This window comes from Mchenga conophoros, linkage group LG7, assembly GCF_057382185.1.
Source record: "Mchenga conophoros isolate Kocher_MC1m ecotype Shallow Benthic linkage group LG7, M_conophoros_male_GT1.1, whole genome shotgun sequence".
NCBI lineage: Eukaryota > Metazoa > Chordata > Actinopteri > Cichliformes > Cichlidae > Mchenga > Mchenga conophoros.
Window position 1 is genome coordinate 8,724,717 of NC_140532.1, and position 15,962 is coordinate 8,740,678.

General features: G+C 41.8%; 1 protein-coding gene across 1 annotated transcript in view; it reads left to right on the forward strand.

The window, feature by feature from the left end:
• The window catches only part of LOC146569524 (membrane-associated guanylate kinase, WW and PDZ domain-containing protein 2-like), an 85,753-nt gene that overhangs the window by 29,576 nt on the left and 40,215 nt on the right, over positions 1-15,962 (forward strand). Inside the window, exon 3 of the mRNA XM_085281878.1 lies at positions 14,869-14,988. Coding sequence (XP_085138004.1) covers positions 14,869-14,988 — 120 coding nt within the window. The remainder of the gene's footprint in view (positions 1-14,868; positions 14,989-15,962) is intronic.

The window sequence follows — 15,962 nt, forward strand, 5'->3', positions numbered from 1 at the left end:
GTGGGGGTACAGTAAATTGAGGGAGCGAGGGGGGGTGAAGGTGATGGATGTGGACACGAGCAAAAAGGCTCTGCGAGAAGATGGAAAATGGGGAGAAGAGGAGGTAAAGAGGAGGAGATCAGCAGGGGAGAGAGGGGAGGGGAGAAGGCAGCGGCAGAAGATGGAAAGTGAGAAACAAGAGTCGATGCAAGTGGATGTTAAGAGGATGGAGGGTAGAGATGTGGCGAGAAGGTCGGACGTGCAAGGAATGAGGGTAGAGGGAGATATGAGGGAGCCTCGTAAGTAATACCCGGGAGAACCATCTCCTTTCCTCCACTCTGCTCAGAGGCATCAGTAAAAGGCTCTATAAATAGCTTGAACAGTGAGCAGCACATTCCTCTACTCAGATAGCCTATAAATACATGCAACTTCTGTCACTTTACATCCACTGTTCTGGACACATGCTCCCCTGCAGCTTCCGACAGGGAATCCTCCTCAGACTGCAGAGGAGGAGCAGATAAAGATGTTGAGCTGAACAGGGCCAAGATGCTTCAGATGGTGATGGTGATAGGGGTGACGGATGTCTGATAATGATCACGGTGATGTGGGAAATTTGTGGAAGATGAAAGACACCTTCTCACCCTAATGCATGCAGCAGATCTTAATACACACTCGTGGTAATGCACACCATTCAGTGTTTGGTCATAGTACGCAGGAAGTGATATAGCACATGAAATAAAAATGCAGTAGTGTGCAAAAGAGCCACCGCTCATTTCTTTAGATTTTACTGGGAGGATTGGAAATGGGTGCAGTGATTTAAACATTTTAAGAAACAACATGGAAATACAGCATTTAAAGCAAGCAGCTTAAAAGTCAGTATTTGATATGACCATCTTTATTCTCCCTCAAAGCCTCTTATAAACTCTCTTAGACAAGATTTTTGTAATTTCATTTAGTAGGAATATTTCTCCAGTTGTCTGTTAAGGATGCTGCTTTAATAATGTTAAGGTCCAGGTTCTGGGAATGTGTTTTCTATCCAGGTATGGGATCGTTGTCATGATATGGTGGACGCTCCCTCGCGACCTTCCTTCTCATTTTGGTGACAGTTTGACCCCAAACTTTTAAGTGTGAATTAATCACTCCATAAGACCTGTTGTAACAGATTTTTGGTCCAGTTCTTGTTAAATTTAGAATGTCTCAGCATTTTCTCCCTGTTTCTTTGGCCTCCACTTTTCCACTGAGAGCATTTCGAATGAGTCTTCAGTGAATGAACTGAAGGTGCAGATCTCCCAGGTTCTGTCTGTCCCCCCCATTTCTTAAAGACATGAAGATAACGCCCACCGGCTGTAGTTTCCTCAGATTTTAGGAGGACAAAGTGTACACCATGGTAAGATATGTTTTCATATATATGCTTGTCCCTAGCACAAATGTTACGGTCGCCTTCTCCACACATGCAGTGACACCACGATGGGGGGCGAATCAGGGTTCAGTATCTCGCCCAAGATTTCTTCAACATGTTGGCAGGAGGATCCGGGAAGCGAACCACTGACCTTTCGATCAGTAGACAGCCGCTCTACCTCCTGAGGCGCCTGAAAGAAAATCTTTGGAAAGACCTTCATAAAGCCTGGAAAGCTATTCCTCAAGACCATGTTAGAAAATAATTACAAAAGCCTCTGACCTCTTGGAAGCAAAATATATATATATATAAGCAATTAGGGAGTGAATCAAGACTTTTGCACAGTGCTGTAGTTAAATACAGCTGTTTTAAGAAAAGCTGTTTAAAACTACTGCTCTCATTTTGTGTTACGTAGCTCCAGCACTGTCCTTCATTTTACTTTTTCCCCTTTTTAACTGTTTGCACACTACTGAGTGTATTTGCAGTGAAGGCACTGAAGAAAGCTAGAGTGCTTTAGTGCTAAGAAGAGCCTCAGAAAAGCTTGGCAACACTTACAAGGATGGTTAAAAATTAAAATCGGTCACCAGTGTGTGTACGACTGGACAGTGTGCGTCGACCAGCTGAAGCCTCATATTGTAGTTTTCTCTGCTTTCCTCACAGTCATTGGTACACTCACACTTCCGCAACCTTTTGGCTCAGACAGCATGCTTTCCAATGTGGCGATGTGTCGAAGTTGGATTTGAATTCATTATCCTGTTGATAATGTGCAGTCAGATAAACAGCACCTATAAATACACAGGAACAAATTCTGCACCTCTAAATGAACACTCAGTCCATTCATCTGAAACGATTTGCTCGGGAAGGGGAGCTGTCGCTGCCGTTATCTACCAAATTCTCCCACTTCCATCTGTGTTTGGTTTTTGATTTTTTTTTTATTTCCCTCATTTAATATGAACGACTGAAGAGAAATCTGTGATTTCTGCATCCAGAAATTTGTTCTAAAATTTAATCACAAAGAGGTTTGCGGTTGGAACGCATTCGTTTTACTTATCAAGAGTTAAATCCTGCTTATAGATTGCTGATTAAATCACACTCATATTTACAAATATGAATGTGAATGGGCCTCAGTTCTAATTTAGCACTGTGGCTGATGATGAGGCAGAGGGGGAGGAAGAGGAGTGATGACAGTTATTTCAGGATGTTTGTCATGATGATAATGGCAAAGTTCAGCGAAGTGATAAAGATAAAATTAATTTCTCGTGTGTCGATCTGCAGGAGAATGATTTGCTCATATGTGCACAAAACGCACTGTACTTATGCGTGAGTGTGCATTTGTGGGGTTTCTTTGTACACTGTTGCATTGATTATTCTGTTTGTGTCTTGAGATTTAATAGGCTGGTTTAATACATGAATCATGGGAGTTTTACATGCCATTCTCTGTTAAGGTTTTGTGTGTTTTTTTGACTCTTTATATATGTGTGTGTGTGTGTGTGTGTGTGTGTGTGTGTGCGTGCGCGTATGTGAGAGAGAGAGAAAGGGGGGGGAGAATACATCATCCCTCAGGGACTCGCTCCTTAAAGGGGTGATTTGCCTGCTGGCTTGCTCTTGTTAAAGAGCTGGCTGACATGCTTTGATGTGGTTCTGTGCTCCCTGCAGTGTGATTGGCACACTGGATTAATGTTGTTCCACAGATGAAAGAAACTGCGAGTGAACGATATGAATTTTATGAAATGAAAATGGTAAATATTGAAGATGATTAATGAATTGGTTATGTTTGCAAAGTGTTTTCCATGTTAAGCTCTGGACAGGTGTCGTCTTACCTCCTTTTTTCCCTCTCCTTAGTGTGATCCTCTCACTCAGCAGCTAATCACAAAATGAGTTTTCCTGTTTGTTGGTTTGTTTCTTTGTTTTTGTGGAAGCGTTTTATATTTATGTTCCCGTCTCCACTCCACCACTGTTGCTTTCTCTCTGTGGTAGTTTAAAGATGTGCGTGATAAGCTTGGCTCATTCTGTGATGGTCATCGCACACTTACACCTCAGTGAGTTCACGTGTTTTACACTGGTTAACCTTTACTTTTTGCCATAAGCATACTCACTGGCCACTTTATTAGGTGCATCTTGCTGGTACTTTTGCTTTGAGCGTTTAATTCTTTGAGGCACTGAGTCAGCAAGGTGTTTGAAACTTTCCTCCTTTAGTCCATATTTACATGACAGGATCACACAGTTCCTGCAGATTTGTTGGCTGCTCATCCATCATGTGAATCTCTTGTTCTACCAAATCCAAAAGGTGCTCTAATGGATTGGGATCTGTTGACTGTGGAAGCCATTTGAGTACAATGAGCTCATTGTCATGCTAGAGAAATCAGATGGCCTGAATTTTGTGACACAGTGCCTTTTCCTGCTGGGTGCAGGCATCAGAAGGGATGTGGTCAGCAACAGTTCAGGTAGGCGGTGGCATTAAAACGATGCTAAGTTAATACTAACTGCACCAACAAGATATACTCCACACCATTGCACAACCAGCACCCTGATCCATTGATGCAAGGCAGGGTAGATCTATGCTTTCATGTTGTTGATAGCTAATTCTGACCCTAACATCAGAATGTCACAGCAGAAATTGAGAATAAACAATTTTCTTTTCTGTTGTTCAGTTTTGGTGAGATTCCTTTGTCTTAATTAACACGAGTGACACCTGGTGTGATCTCCTGCTGCTGTACCCCATTTGCTTGAGGTAGGATGTGTGTTCAGAGATGCTCTTCTGCATACCTTGGTTGTCATAAGTGTCATTCTGATGCTCAGTTTGAACTTCAGCAGATCATCTTGATCATGTCTGCGTGCCTGATTTGCTGCCATGTGATTAGCCGATTACATATTCCTATTAACACACAGGTGAACAGGTGTACCTAACAAAGTGGCCAGTGAGTATACCATACACCGCCTCTGTGTGAGGATTATGCTACCCCCCGCTTTCATCCTTCGTCATTCAGATCTGCAGACTAATAAAGGTGCTTTTCAGCCTGTCGCGGTTGATTTCCATCACCGCAGGAAATGCCTTGGTGCAAGGGTAATTTCTCAATGTCACGCAGACACCGACTCCGCCAGACGCTGATACATCTACCTGATACATCTACCAGATGACTGAGACAAAACCATATTTTGTCTCAGTCATCTGCTCTTTCTGATGGAGTAACTGACAGATGCATTGTGATAGTCTTGGGTTTTAATGACAAGCTAAAAACACACAGAATTTCATTTCATTTTTATGTCCAAACATAGAAAATATGTCAAGCTGAAGGAAAAAAAAACACATAGAAAAATACTTTAAGGTGTGTTTTGGTGGTAAGCAGAGAGTTGCTGAGATTAGAGCTGATTTGAGTTTAACTTTTTTGTTTGGTGTCAATATAAGAGCATATTTGTGTTCAGTACATTACCAGATCCCTTTAATAGGAAAGTTTTGCCCCATGGTATAGTCTCCAGGATCTTATTTTAAAACCCCTTCTAAATGAACACACGTGAGCAATCCAAAGATCCGGAGTTTGAACCTGCTGTGGCTTTTTTTCTGCGTGGAGTTTATCTTCTGCCTGCTTATCTGTTAAGGTTATTGGTGACTCTGAACTGGCTGTTAATGTGAGTGTGAATGGTTGGCTGTCTCTCTGTGCTAGCCCTGCAAGAGACTGGTGGCCTGTCTGGGGTGTATCCAACCACTCGCCCTATCACAGCCTGGAAAGGCTCCAGCCACTCCCACCCAATGCTGAATAAGATAAGCGATGGTGACCACTGAGCAATAGCCACATTAAACAATCAAATATTGTTAAAAAAAACAAGCTTTAATATCTTTGCAAGTATTACTATATACAATGAAAGGTCTCTGAAAATGTTCTTCTTATTGATGCTGTTACGTCTTTGCTGCACAACAGTGAGTAGATTAAGTAGACATTGCAAAGACACTTTCCTCCAATAGGAAAAAAAATTAGATAGAAAATTATCTAATCTACTCAGAAATGACATGTCATTTAACCCGGACTGCTTTAAAAGGGAAAGAACACACATAAAATATTATTTTGATAACTCTACATGTGAATGATTATTGACAGCATGAACACACTGACATTTTTTCCAATACATTAGCGAATAACTACACCAATTATTCAGATGGTTGATAAGTCAAGGCTGCAAAAATGGCAGACATTAGCTGGTTTTAGAGCATTTTCTCATGTTTTTATGTCCCGTTAACAATAAAAAAAATCTTCACAAGAAAAAATGCAAAATAGTCAATCATATGAAAAATGAGCAACACGGTCTCCAAGTGACGCGGCGAATTTATAATTTGTGCATCCAAATGTTAAAAAGTCAACACGTACAGATAAATAATCGCATAAAAAGAAAAATCTGGAATAAGTCAGTTAACCGGCTAACGTCCCATCGTTTGATTAAAGATGCTGTTAAGGCTCTTTGACATTTTCAGTGCTTGGTGCAAGAGACAGGATTAATTTTTTTATTGATAAACGATTTATTTAATACGGCGCTTGACATCAGTAATGATGCAACCTTCCTGAAACTGCCAGGTAACGGAATAGTTCACCATTTTAAAGAATTACTGTGATTCACTTTCCAGCACCGAACGGGTCGACATGACTGATGCAGCTTCATGAGCAAGTCAGTGTAATTTAGAATACGTCAAGCCAATTTATCACTGTGTTTGGTCAACATCTGTCTTCTTCAATCTGCTGTACAGCTGAGAGAATCAGATAATAATAACATAAAAAATATTAAAAGAATACAAGTAAGAAAACAAATGTCAGGTTTAAAAGCTCCAAAATAAATAGTTTTTCTGGGAGTTTTAAAAATAATCCAGATGTGAAAAGCAATTTTTTCCTGTTATTTAGGAGCAAATACAGTAAAGGTCTGATATCCAGATGTTGGTTCTGCACCTCAGAGAAACTCGGATCATCTGCTTAGCAGACCTTGGAGATCTAGTGGAAAGAGATACGGGGCCACTATCCCGTGTAATGACTTAAAAAAAAACAATATCAAATCTTAAACTGATTGGGAGTTGATGTAGGAGACTGTGGACCCGAGCAGCTGCGGTCGACAAAGACAGACAGACTGACACCTGAATGAAAAAATACTATTACAATAGTCAAGCTGAGACGAAATGAAAGCATCTCTAACCTTTTCAAAGTCTCTAAAGGAAGAGAAATGGCTTCAACTTCACAAGTATCAAAGCTGAACTAAGTTAGCTTTGACAGCAATATTTGTTCATAAAAAGTGAGCGTTGTCAAAAGATCACTCCCAGGTTCTTGGTATCCCAGAAGTCTGGAACAATATACCTTCAGTTTTCTCACTCTATCCATTTTCCCTGTTTTCCTGGGCCTGTAACCTATCCTAGCTGTCACAGGGTGAGAAGCAGGGTACACCTCGCACAGGTCACCAGTCTGTTCACACTCATATTCACACCTACTGCACGGTCACTTTTATAATCACCAATTAACCTTTGGGAGGAAGTCAGAATTCACAAAGACATGGAAGGACCCCAGGTGGGGTTTCAACCCAGTACCTTCTTGCTGTGAGGCAACAGTGCTAACCACCATGTCTTTTCCTTTCGTTTTGTCTTTTCGTTTCTCCCAATGTCTTCGGTAAGGAAATAAGGAAAAATCAAGGATAAACAGCTGGCCTAACTACAGATCCACCTACTGCACATCCAAAGCTCAATAATTCTGCTTGTTTTAACCTTTATACAGCCTTAAATGTGAAGTGAGATGTCCATATTATGGAGATCCTCTCTTTTTAAGAGCCAAGAATGGAGCAGAATCTGTTTGAAACTGAGCGTTTGGAGCTGTGTGAAGCCGGAGCTTCTGGATCATAGGGATAATGTATAAATGCCCAGCCCTCATTATTTGAAGCTTTCTCCACTGCAACAGTATATATGTGACAGGAAATAAGGAAAAGCTTAGAAAGTCCACCTTAAATTTGGTTTGTCTGTAGCAGAGTGAGCAGTGAGTCTCACACCTGTCTCTCTCGCTGTCTCACTGCTGATTGCAGCTAGACTGAAATGTGGAGCAGAGCATCCTTCTGCCCTGAGAGAGATTTACACTGAGACATGACATCCAAGTCTCCTAGTCCCCCCAGCCTGCAGTTCCCTTCAGAGTAAAACCTGTCTGCTCAAACAACAGGTAAATTACTCCGAGGTAACCAGGTGTGAGCTCTGGGTAGCCATGCTGCAAAAGTAATTGATTGATGAAGTAAGAGTCGGCGACGAGCACACACCTGCAGCGGTGCAGAGCAGAAAAGGATCAAACTGGAGACCTCTGACACTGTGACTAGTAAAACGGCTCCACATGCAAAGCGGTGTGTCATACCTGACATAAATATTATTTATGAACAGCTCGTGTAGATATTGCTGCTTGTTACCATGGTGAGTCTGTGTTGCCAAGTACTGACGTGTTGTCGTGAGAGCATACGCTCCTGTCAGAGTGTTGCCATGTTGTGTCGCTGCATCTGTAGCCCAGGCTTTGTAGTGTAAATAAGGGTGTGTGTGTGTGTGTGTGTGTGTGTGTGTGTGTGTGTGTGTGTGTGTGTGTGTGTGTGTGTGTGTGTGTGTGTGCTCGATGATACTTCTTCTATAGACCTGCTGTCACACTTCACATCTGTCAACCGGGAAGAAGAAGACGGAAGGAGGAGAGTGAATGAAAGAGAAGACCAAAGTGTTAGACAGAGCCTGAAGAAGAGACGAGAGGAGTGGAGAATAATGAAGGGAAAAAGGAGCGGATTAAAAAAGACAGGGAGGGAGTAATGGGGACAGAGATCAGCTATAGTGGAACGAAGAGCGACGAGGTAAATTGGAACAAGAATCAGGAGAAAGGATGGACGGATGGATGGATGGATGGATGGATGGATGTGTAACTGAGACAGTCTGTTGTGGTGCTCTGCTTGCTCTCTGCTAGAAACGACTGTGGGTAAACGGGTTCAGGGTTTTGAGGACAGTGCATTGTCTCTGTATTTTTTGATTACACTGTAACAAGATTGTGTCTTCTGACCTCACCTTCTAAGAGATGTAGTTTTTTTTTTTAGCATACAGAATTTTGAATATTATATTAATATATACCTACCAAAGGATGTAGCAGGGTTAAACAGATAAGCAGAAAGCACCACGTGCTAATTCAGTTGAAAAGATGTGCAGCATAATAAGGTGAGAATGGACCTACATTTAGTGTGCTATCACTTCTGTACATGCACGTATAAACCTCCTCGTTTAGCCCACTAGAGGATTATCGTGAAAGAGTGTCACAGCTATTCACCTTTTCAGGGACTATTTTTAGTTACAGTTATATTTGGTGTTAATTCAGTCTATGTAACAAATTCACTCAGCTCAGAAACGAATATGAGGTCTGTGAGACAAACAGCTACGCTTTTGTACAGCACAACTGTGGATTTTAAATTAAACAATCAAGACGTGGCTGAAGTACAGATGTTCAGCTCTTCATCTTTTTTAAAAGAAATATTAAATTAACTGTTTAGTATTTCTGTTTTTTCCCCACATTTATATTGACGCACTCCTGTTTTCAGATGCTTAAAGTTATTTGGACAAACTGTCATAATTTTACACATAAGGATTGTTTTTAATACTTTGCCTGCAAAAGATTTTCATCTAAGACAAATGAAGTCTAGAAACCACCGAATGCTGTTTCATTTCCTCTGAGATGCTCGGCCTTTACTACAGCTTTGTCTTCGATAACAATAAAAGCACGCTCTGCTGTGTTAACATCAGGTGACTGACTTGGCCGGTTTCTTTGTCTTGGGATTCCGTTTTGCAGCTTTTGGCTGAATCTTAGCAGATGATACGGTGCCGTGCACTTCACTTTCATCCTGTTACTTCTGTCAGCAGCCGCATCGTCGATAAACACAAGTGAAACGCTTGCACCTGCATCCATACGTGCCCGTGCCATGACATTGCCTCCAACATGTTTGACCATTAATGTGATAATGTGTTTCTTTCCTTCTCCATACTTTTCTCTTCTCCATCATTCTGGTCGAAATTATGCCTGGTTTCATCTGTCCAAAGACTTTTTAAAATGGCACGCTGACCTCGTCTTGACTTGATTGGATGTTGTAAAGGGTTTTTCTTAGCTGGGGAAAACAGTCTGTCACCCTGTACTTTGTCTCTGTGGTCCCTCGGGCCGTTTGGTGTTGCTGAGCTCGTTGGTGTGTTCGCTCTTTTTAAGAATATACCAAATCGTTGATTCCAACACTCCTAAAGTTTTTGCTGTATCTCTGCTTTGTTTTCGTTTCCAGCCTAATGATGGCCTCCTTCAGTCACACCAACATCTCTTTGGACGTCATACTGTGTAATACAGTCCAGATGTTCTCTGCTTAATTTTAATGAAGAAACTGGCCTCACCTGGCCATGAGACTGCTTGTCAGCCAATTGCCTAATTACTTTTTTTTTTCCTCTGTAAAAGGGGGCCGTGTATAAAAATTATTTAAATTCCAAAACGGTTAATGCAGTGCTTTTGTAAAAACCCCTTGAATTAAAGCTGAAAGTCTGCACTTTAATCACATCTTGATAGCTTTATTTAAAATCCACTGTGCTGGTGTGTAGAGGCAAAATTTACAGTCCAAATACTTATGAGCCTGACTATATGCACACAGAGACTCAGAGATGATTCTGTGGAACTATGCACATCCAGCTTTACTAGTCTGGGTTTGCTGCTCAGTCCTATTATCATATAAATGTTCTTTGCATTATAACCACAAATTTATTAAAATTACTGTGGAGGATAATGAGTATAAGAACTCTGGAGAAAATAATGACATCCCGTGCTCTGTGTCTATAGATTACAGTATTAACTATTAATAAGAGAGACTCGCTTGGCACCCCCACTCCACACACACCTCCTTGCTCCCACACATTCTCACGCAGAGACCGTATCATTTGCCTGCCTTTCCCCAACCTTTATTATGTTAATCAGTCTATCGATAGTCTATTTTTAGCCCTGAATCTCCACCACTCTGCTTCTCCCTCTTGGTGACTTCCTGTCTAATTATATAAATATGCGAATGAACACAGTTCACATTCTCAAACACACTTGCAAGCTGCTGTGGATGCACTGCGAGGTTAACCAATCAGCCTTTTACCCCCCTCTCTCTGTCTCCTTCTCTGTTGCTGCCTCTCTCTGTGTTTCTCTGCTTGCCACTCTTCCCTCCACTCTATAATTTAGCAAAGGTCTTTGTCCTCTTATCATCTCACACCCAGCTGAGTTATTTCAGTATATCATCTATTTTAGCTTTTGCTCTAAATGGACTTTCCTTGTTATGTTTCTACATTGTCTCTCTCTGTTCTCTCCCCCACACACATCCACAGAAAATATTCTGTAGTTCTTCGCTGTCAGGGTTTGAGGCAGACAGTGTCTTTCCCTCCCAGAGAGGCAGCTCCAAGGTTTTCTGTTTTATTGTGGATTTAAGTCATTTGAGCCATAAATCTCAGTGGTGCTCGTATTCCTGCAGCGTCACCTCTGAGAGGGTTGGGTACACTGGCTGATTGTGATGCAAAGACCATTTTTGGCTCACAGCCGATTTTAACCTTTTATTAGCAAAAGCATGAAACCCAATCAATAGTCAACCGCAGCAGTGTTTTTGGCTGTGTGAGAGCATCACTGCCTCCACTTTGTGGAGTCTGCTGCTATTTTTTGTTTTAATTTGAGCACCTGTGCAGTTGCATCATTTATTAACTCTTTCCCCCATAAAGATGACATTTGATGACCCCTCTGCACTCTTAATGACAACGTTTGACACCCGTGTGTGGATATCAGTAAAGATGTAGTTTGATGATCATTAGAATAGTTTCCGGGATTTTCCAAGGGTAGCTGCACAGGCAGAGACAGCCCTTACTAACTGGAAATATGATAGAAAAGATTTCAAGCGGTAAATATTTAAAGCATTGTTTAGGTCTTTGTGTCTTCACATGAAAAAATATGAAGAGAAAATTGCCAAAACCAAACTGAAGGAATTTCAGGGAAAGAAAAGAGACTGGTTGCTTTTCTTTACATGCTCCTTAGGTTGCCATGTCCTGGATGAATGAGAACCTACACAGACAGTTACGGATTAAATTGTTTCTGCCTTCACTTTTAAAGTTTTCCCAGATACGAAAACTAAAGTTGGTAAGGTTAAGTAAAGATGAAGACAGGTGAAATATGGTAACAGAGGCAGAAGGAACAATGCCTGGATTTTTCTGGAAACGATGTTCTTTGTAATAAAAACTTCATAGGTATTTACTGGGAGGAAGGAGGAAGAGCACAGGAAAATAGGTAATGCACTCTGAGCAGAAATGTGTAAGGAGAAAGGAGAAACGAGGAAAAGTATCTCAAACCCAGATACTCGATCAATATTTCCAGCTCAGATCCAACAAGACGTACTCCCTCCCTCTCTCCCACTCTGCCTCTCTCAGCTCAGTTGGTGTGTCCACTGAAGGAAGCTGTGGGAGAAGGCTATCAGCAGGTCATCAGTATGCCAGCAGGCTCTGCCTACTCTGGTGTGGGCAGCAGAATAATTTCAATCTGATCTTACAGATCAATAGCTGTACTCCGTGGAAGGCGGCCAGCACCACCTGGCCAGCTGGGGATATTCAGCGTCGCACTGCACATGCCGTGGTGGTCCTCCTTCTTCTTTTTCTTCTTCTTCTTCTTCTTTGCAATTGTTCTTTTAAAGCGTGTCTTTGCACCCAAACGTACTGCAGCTATTTGACTGTTTAAACTCGGCTCCACGAAAAAATATAAACACTCTGGTGTATGCATGGTTGCACATCATTTTGACATCAGTCCATGGCTACATGCCTCAACAGCTGAAGGTACCTGTAGTGGAAGAGGTTTATCTTCAGGGGACATGAGATGGTAGAAAAAGCGATAGAGTGTATGTGGAGAGGATTGCGGTAGATAAATACACATGATTTTCGCTCAGGAGACTGGGATTTGTGTCCTCAATCAAGCCAAGAATCACTATTGAGTCATTATTTTGTAGACCTCTTGCACGTCTTCTTTTCAGTTTGCTTTAGTATAGCAAAATATTTTTTTAAAGGAGTAACCACATTAACACTAAAGACAGCCTCTCTGGTAACCTGTGTCTGTGTGCCTATGGCATTGTTGACATTGGTATTAATATCATCTGCATTATTCCTTTAAGTGTAACTACTGAGTGTAGTTCAAGTGGCATTGAAGACCATTTTCGCAGGAGCATGTGAGGCTGCGTTAGGGGGTGTTTGTGTTTTTGAAATTGTATCTAACATGGTCACCTGACACTATGACGCAATCTTGTAAAATAAGCCTCCAAAATACGTCATGTTTGTGGAGATTATGATGATAAATGTTTGCACAGACTGAGTCAGAGGAGTGATGAGTCAGCCAATGGAGGTGGGGAAGATTTATATTATACCATATGAAAAAATGCAATCCAGTATGAAAACATAAAAACTACAGCCTGAAAGAAATTCCCATCAATACTTCTGAAGTTGGTGGACTATATATAATATAATAGCCGAGGCAGATTTTGCCTTTCCCAAATGCAGAAATACAGAAGCAAATATGCACATTTGCCAAGAATGAGCATATTTGGACCTCTGCTTTTATTTCTTTTTTCTTCTATGTAAGTGTAGCTTAACTGTTTTGAAGATAACAAGGATTATATATACATGTATATTATTTACAGTTTTCCTCTTAAGTACAACCACAAAATTGGACATGTGCTCAGTTTTATTGTTACTGCTAGCAGAATGGTGCTAGTTCATTAATATTTATGAGCAGACATGATCAATTTTTCAGGGGAAAAAAGCTTAAATTGTGTATTGTTTAAAAGCAAAGCCTCTGCCAAAGTTTACATTTCTGTTCAAGCTTAATTATGCAGAAAAACTCAATTTTTGTAAGTTAAATAAACAAATTAACTGAATGTTTATTTTATGGATCTTAGAGCTCTTTATAAGTCTTAGTGCCATTCACATCATTGTCAACTAATTCAATATTGATCTGAGTCCATCAAGTGATGGGAAGGGTGATACATATTCACAGCGACGCACACTGCACTCTCGTTCCAGTGGGGTTGTGGACTCACGGTGTCCGACTGAGCTGTGATCAGCTTGGAAATGGGATTATTATGGGCACACTGGGCACTTTGCTAACAATCACAGTCAAAAACGCAAGTACACAGTATAATCACACATTTAGATGCACACAGAGAGAGAAAAGTACAAAAAAGACACCACAGTTTGTGCGCAGTGTGGCCATGTTTTAAAGTTTAATAGATGTCTGCCGATGTCTGATATTCTTGGTGTTGCTTCCTCACTCATTAGGTGTTGCCAGGCTGCCATCTTTGCTCCCAGTAGTGAAGTAAATACAGCTGAGAATGTTCAGTGGATGCAGTACAGGAATAAAGCAGTGACAGATGATCAATAGACATCTAATGATTTGGGGGAGAGTTAGAGGATGCTGCAGCCACCCCTCTCTCTCTGCATGCACGAGTGTGTCGTGTATGAGCCCACAGCACCTCATCCACCTGCTGTTTTAATCTCCCACAGCTCACACTTCTGCTGTGATGCCTGTAAGCATTTTATACCCTCTGTTTATACCTGAGAACATGTACCCAATTTTAGCTTTCCAAAAACTTGCTTTTCAGACCTGTACACTTGGACGTGGCACAAATCGTACACTTTCTGGTAACCCGCGCAGCCAGATCAATCCGACTTAGCTGTTACACTGTGGACCCGAGTCCTGGGAACAGCTCAGAGCGGTCTCCCTGTCCGCTCCATACCAATGATTGTTTTCAGGCGTGATCGATAGAGAGCAGGCATCAACGGCAGCATACTTTACTGAGCCCGAACTGTAAGTCCACTTGGCAGAGACACAAACACAGCACCTCATTAAACTCAAAACTCCCATTGCTGCCATCACAGAGCCGAGCCTCGACGCCACTGCGCTGATGGAGATCTCCAGAGCACTGATGCAGGAAGGCTCTAATTGCTGCATGGTAATGTGGTGCGTCTGCATTCCTGCTGTTTCTACAATAATCCAATCGGCGCTGTATTGTGTGCTGTGTAAGGAGGTTTGAGTTATGCTTCCTAAAACTGCCATATTGATTCACTCATTACTAAAGAAGCATTGGATTGGCTCGTAGGAACTGAATAATGGTGGTTTGCTGTTGGTGTTTTGCTCTCCCTGCTCTTCTCTCGCTGTCTCTCACTGTCACTCACACACACAATTGTGTGAATGGATTTGGCTATCACAAGTGATGACTCCTCAGTCACCCACTTCTGTTCCATTTCCCTTCCCCTCCCACTTCCTCTCGTACACTTTGTAGCCTCAAATCTGCCGTCTTTTCCCATCCAGCCCTTTTTCTGAGCGCTTTCTCTGCCTTCCTGCCTTTTCTTCTCAAGTGCCCCATTTGGTTCTAATGACCTCTCCCCTCCTCTCCCCTCCTCTTCCTCCTCGCCCTCTCTCTCTCTGTCTCTGCAGGTACCACCAGGCAACCTAAGGAGGGGGAGGTGCCAGGGGTGGACTACAACTTTGTGAGTGTGGAGCGTTTTATGGAATTGGAGCAAAGTGGAGCCCTGCTAGAGAGTGGAACCTATGAAGGTGAGCTCTGGGAATGCTGCTGTGCACAAAATAGGCTTCATCTGCATTACAAGTACAGGTGCACGGGGAGGAAAAATGGGAACGTATGTTTCGGTAGTACCAGTTTTCTATTTTTAAAATGTTTATGTATATACATACACTGCGCAACAACATGTGTATATTTATTTGATTAATTCGATGCGTCAGGTGATGCTCAAATAAACAAAATGAGTCTTGTGCACTGATTTTATTCAGTATCATAGTTTCCTCCTGTGGTTGTTCAACAGTTTGTGTGTATGTGTGTGCGTGAGCTGGACGAAAGCCATTTCCAAGTCATGTCAAGTCTGTGCATCTCTGCTTTGCTACACTGTCAGGGATATGTCTACAGATGGGGGATTTGCTGGTTCATTTGCCCAGAAGCAGTTTTATTTTTCTCCTCTGTGTGCAACTGAACACACGCACACAAATTATGCGTGTGTGTGCGAATGTAGGGGATATGGGCGCATGTATGGTTATGTGTGTTCCTGTCTGCATGTTCATGTCACAAGTGTGTGTCTGCAGCGTACATTTCCCTTGACACCGAGCTTAGTTATACCCACTGGGGGGGAACTGTCTCTTTCTGGGCTGCACTAGAGGTGCTGCAACTCATTTTGTAATGCATAATAAAATAAGAGAGTGGAGACGGAAGAATCAGAGACCGGATGTATGCCGGGTGATATATGGGTGTAATTTGATTATGGAATAATTTATAATTTCATTAACTCAAATTACTGTTTTTCACAATGTGAAAAAAAGCCTAAATTGCATAACTGAGAGATGGGCTTCATTTCTGTCTTATAAATTAAAGCAAGGATAGCAGTGAGTCTGGGAGTCTTGACAGCAGCATACGCTTTCACTGTTTCCTTGGAGATGCACTCACCTGTGACGTTTGTTAGCGTTACACACTGAAATGGTCTGGTTTTCCAAAGCACATCTCTGAACTGACCACCATGCAG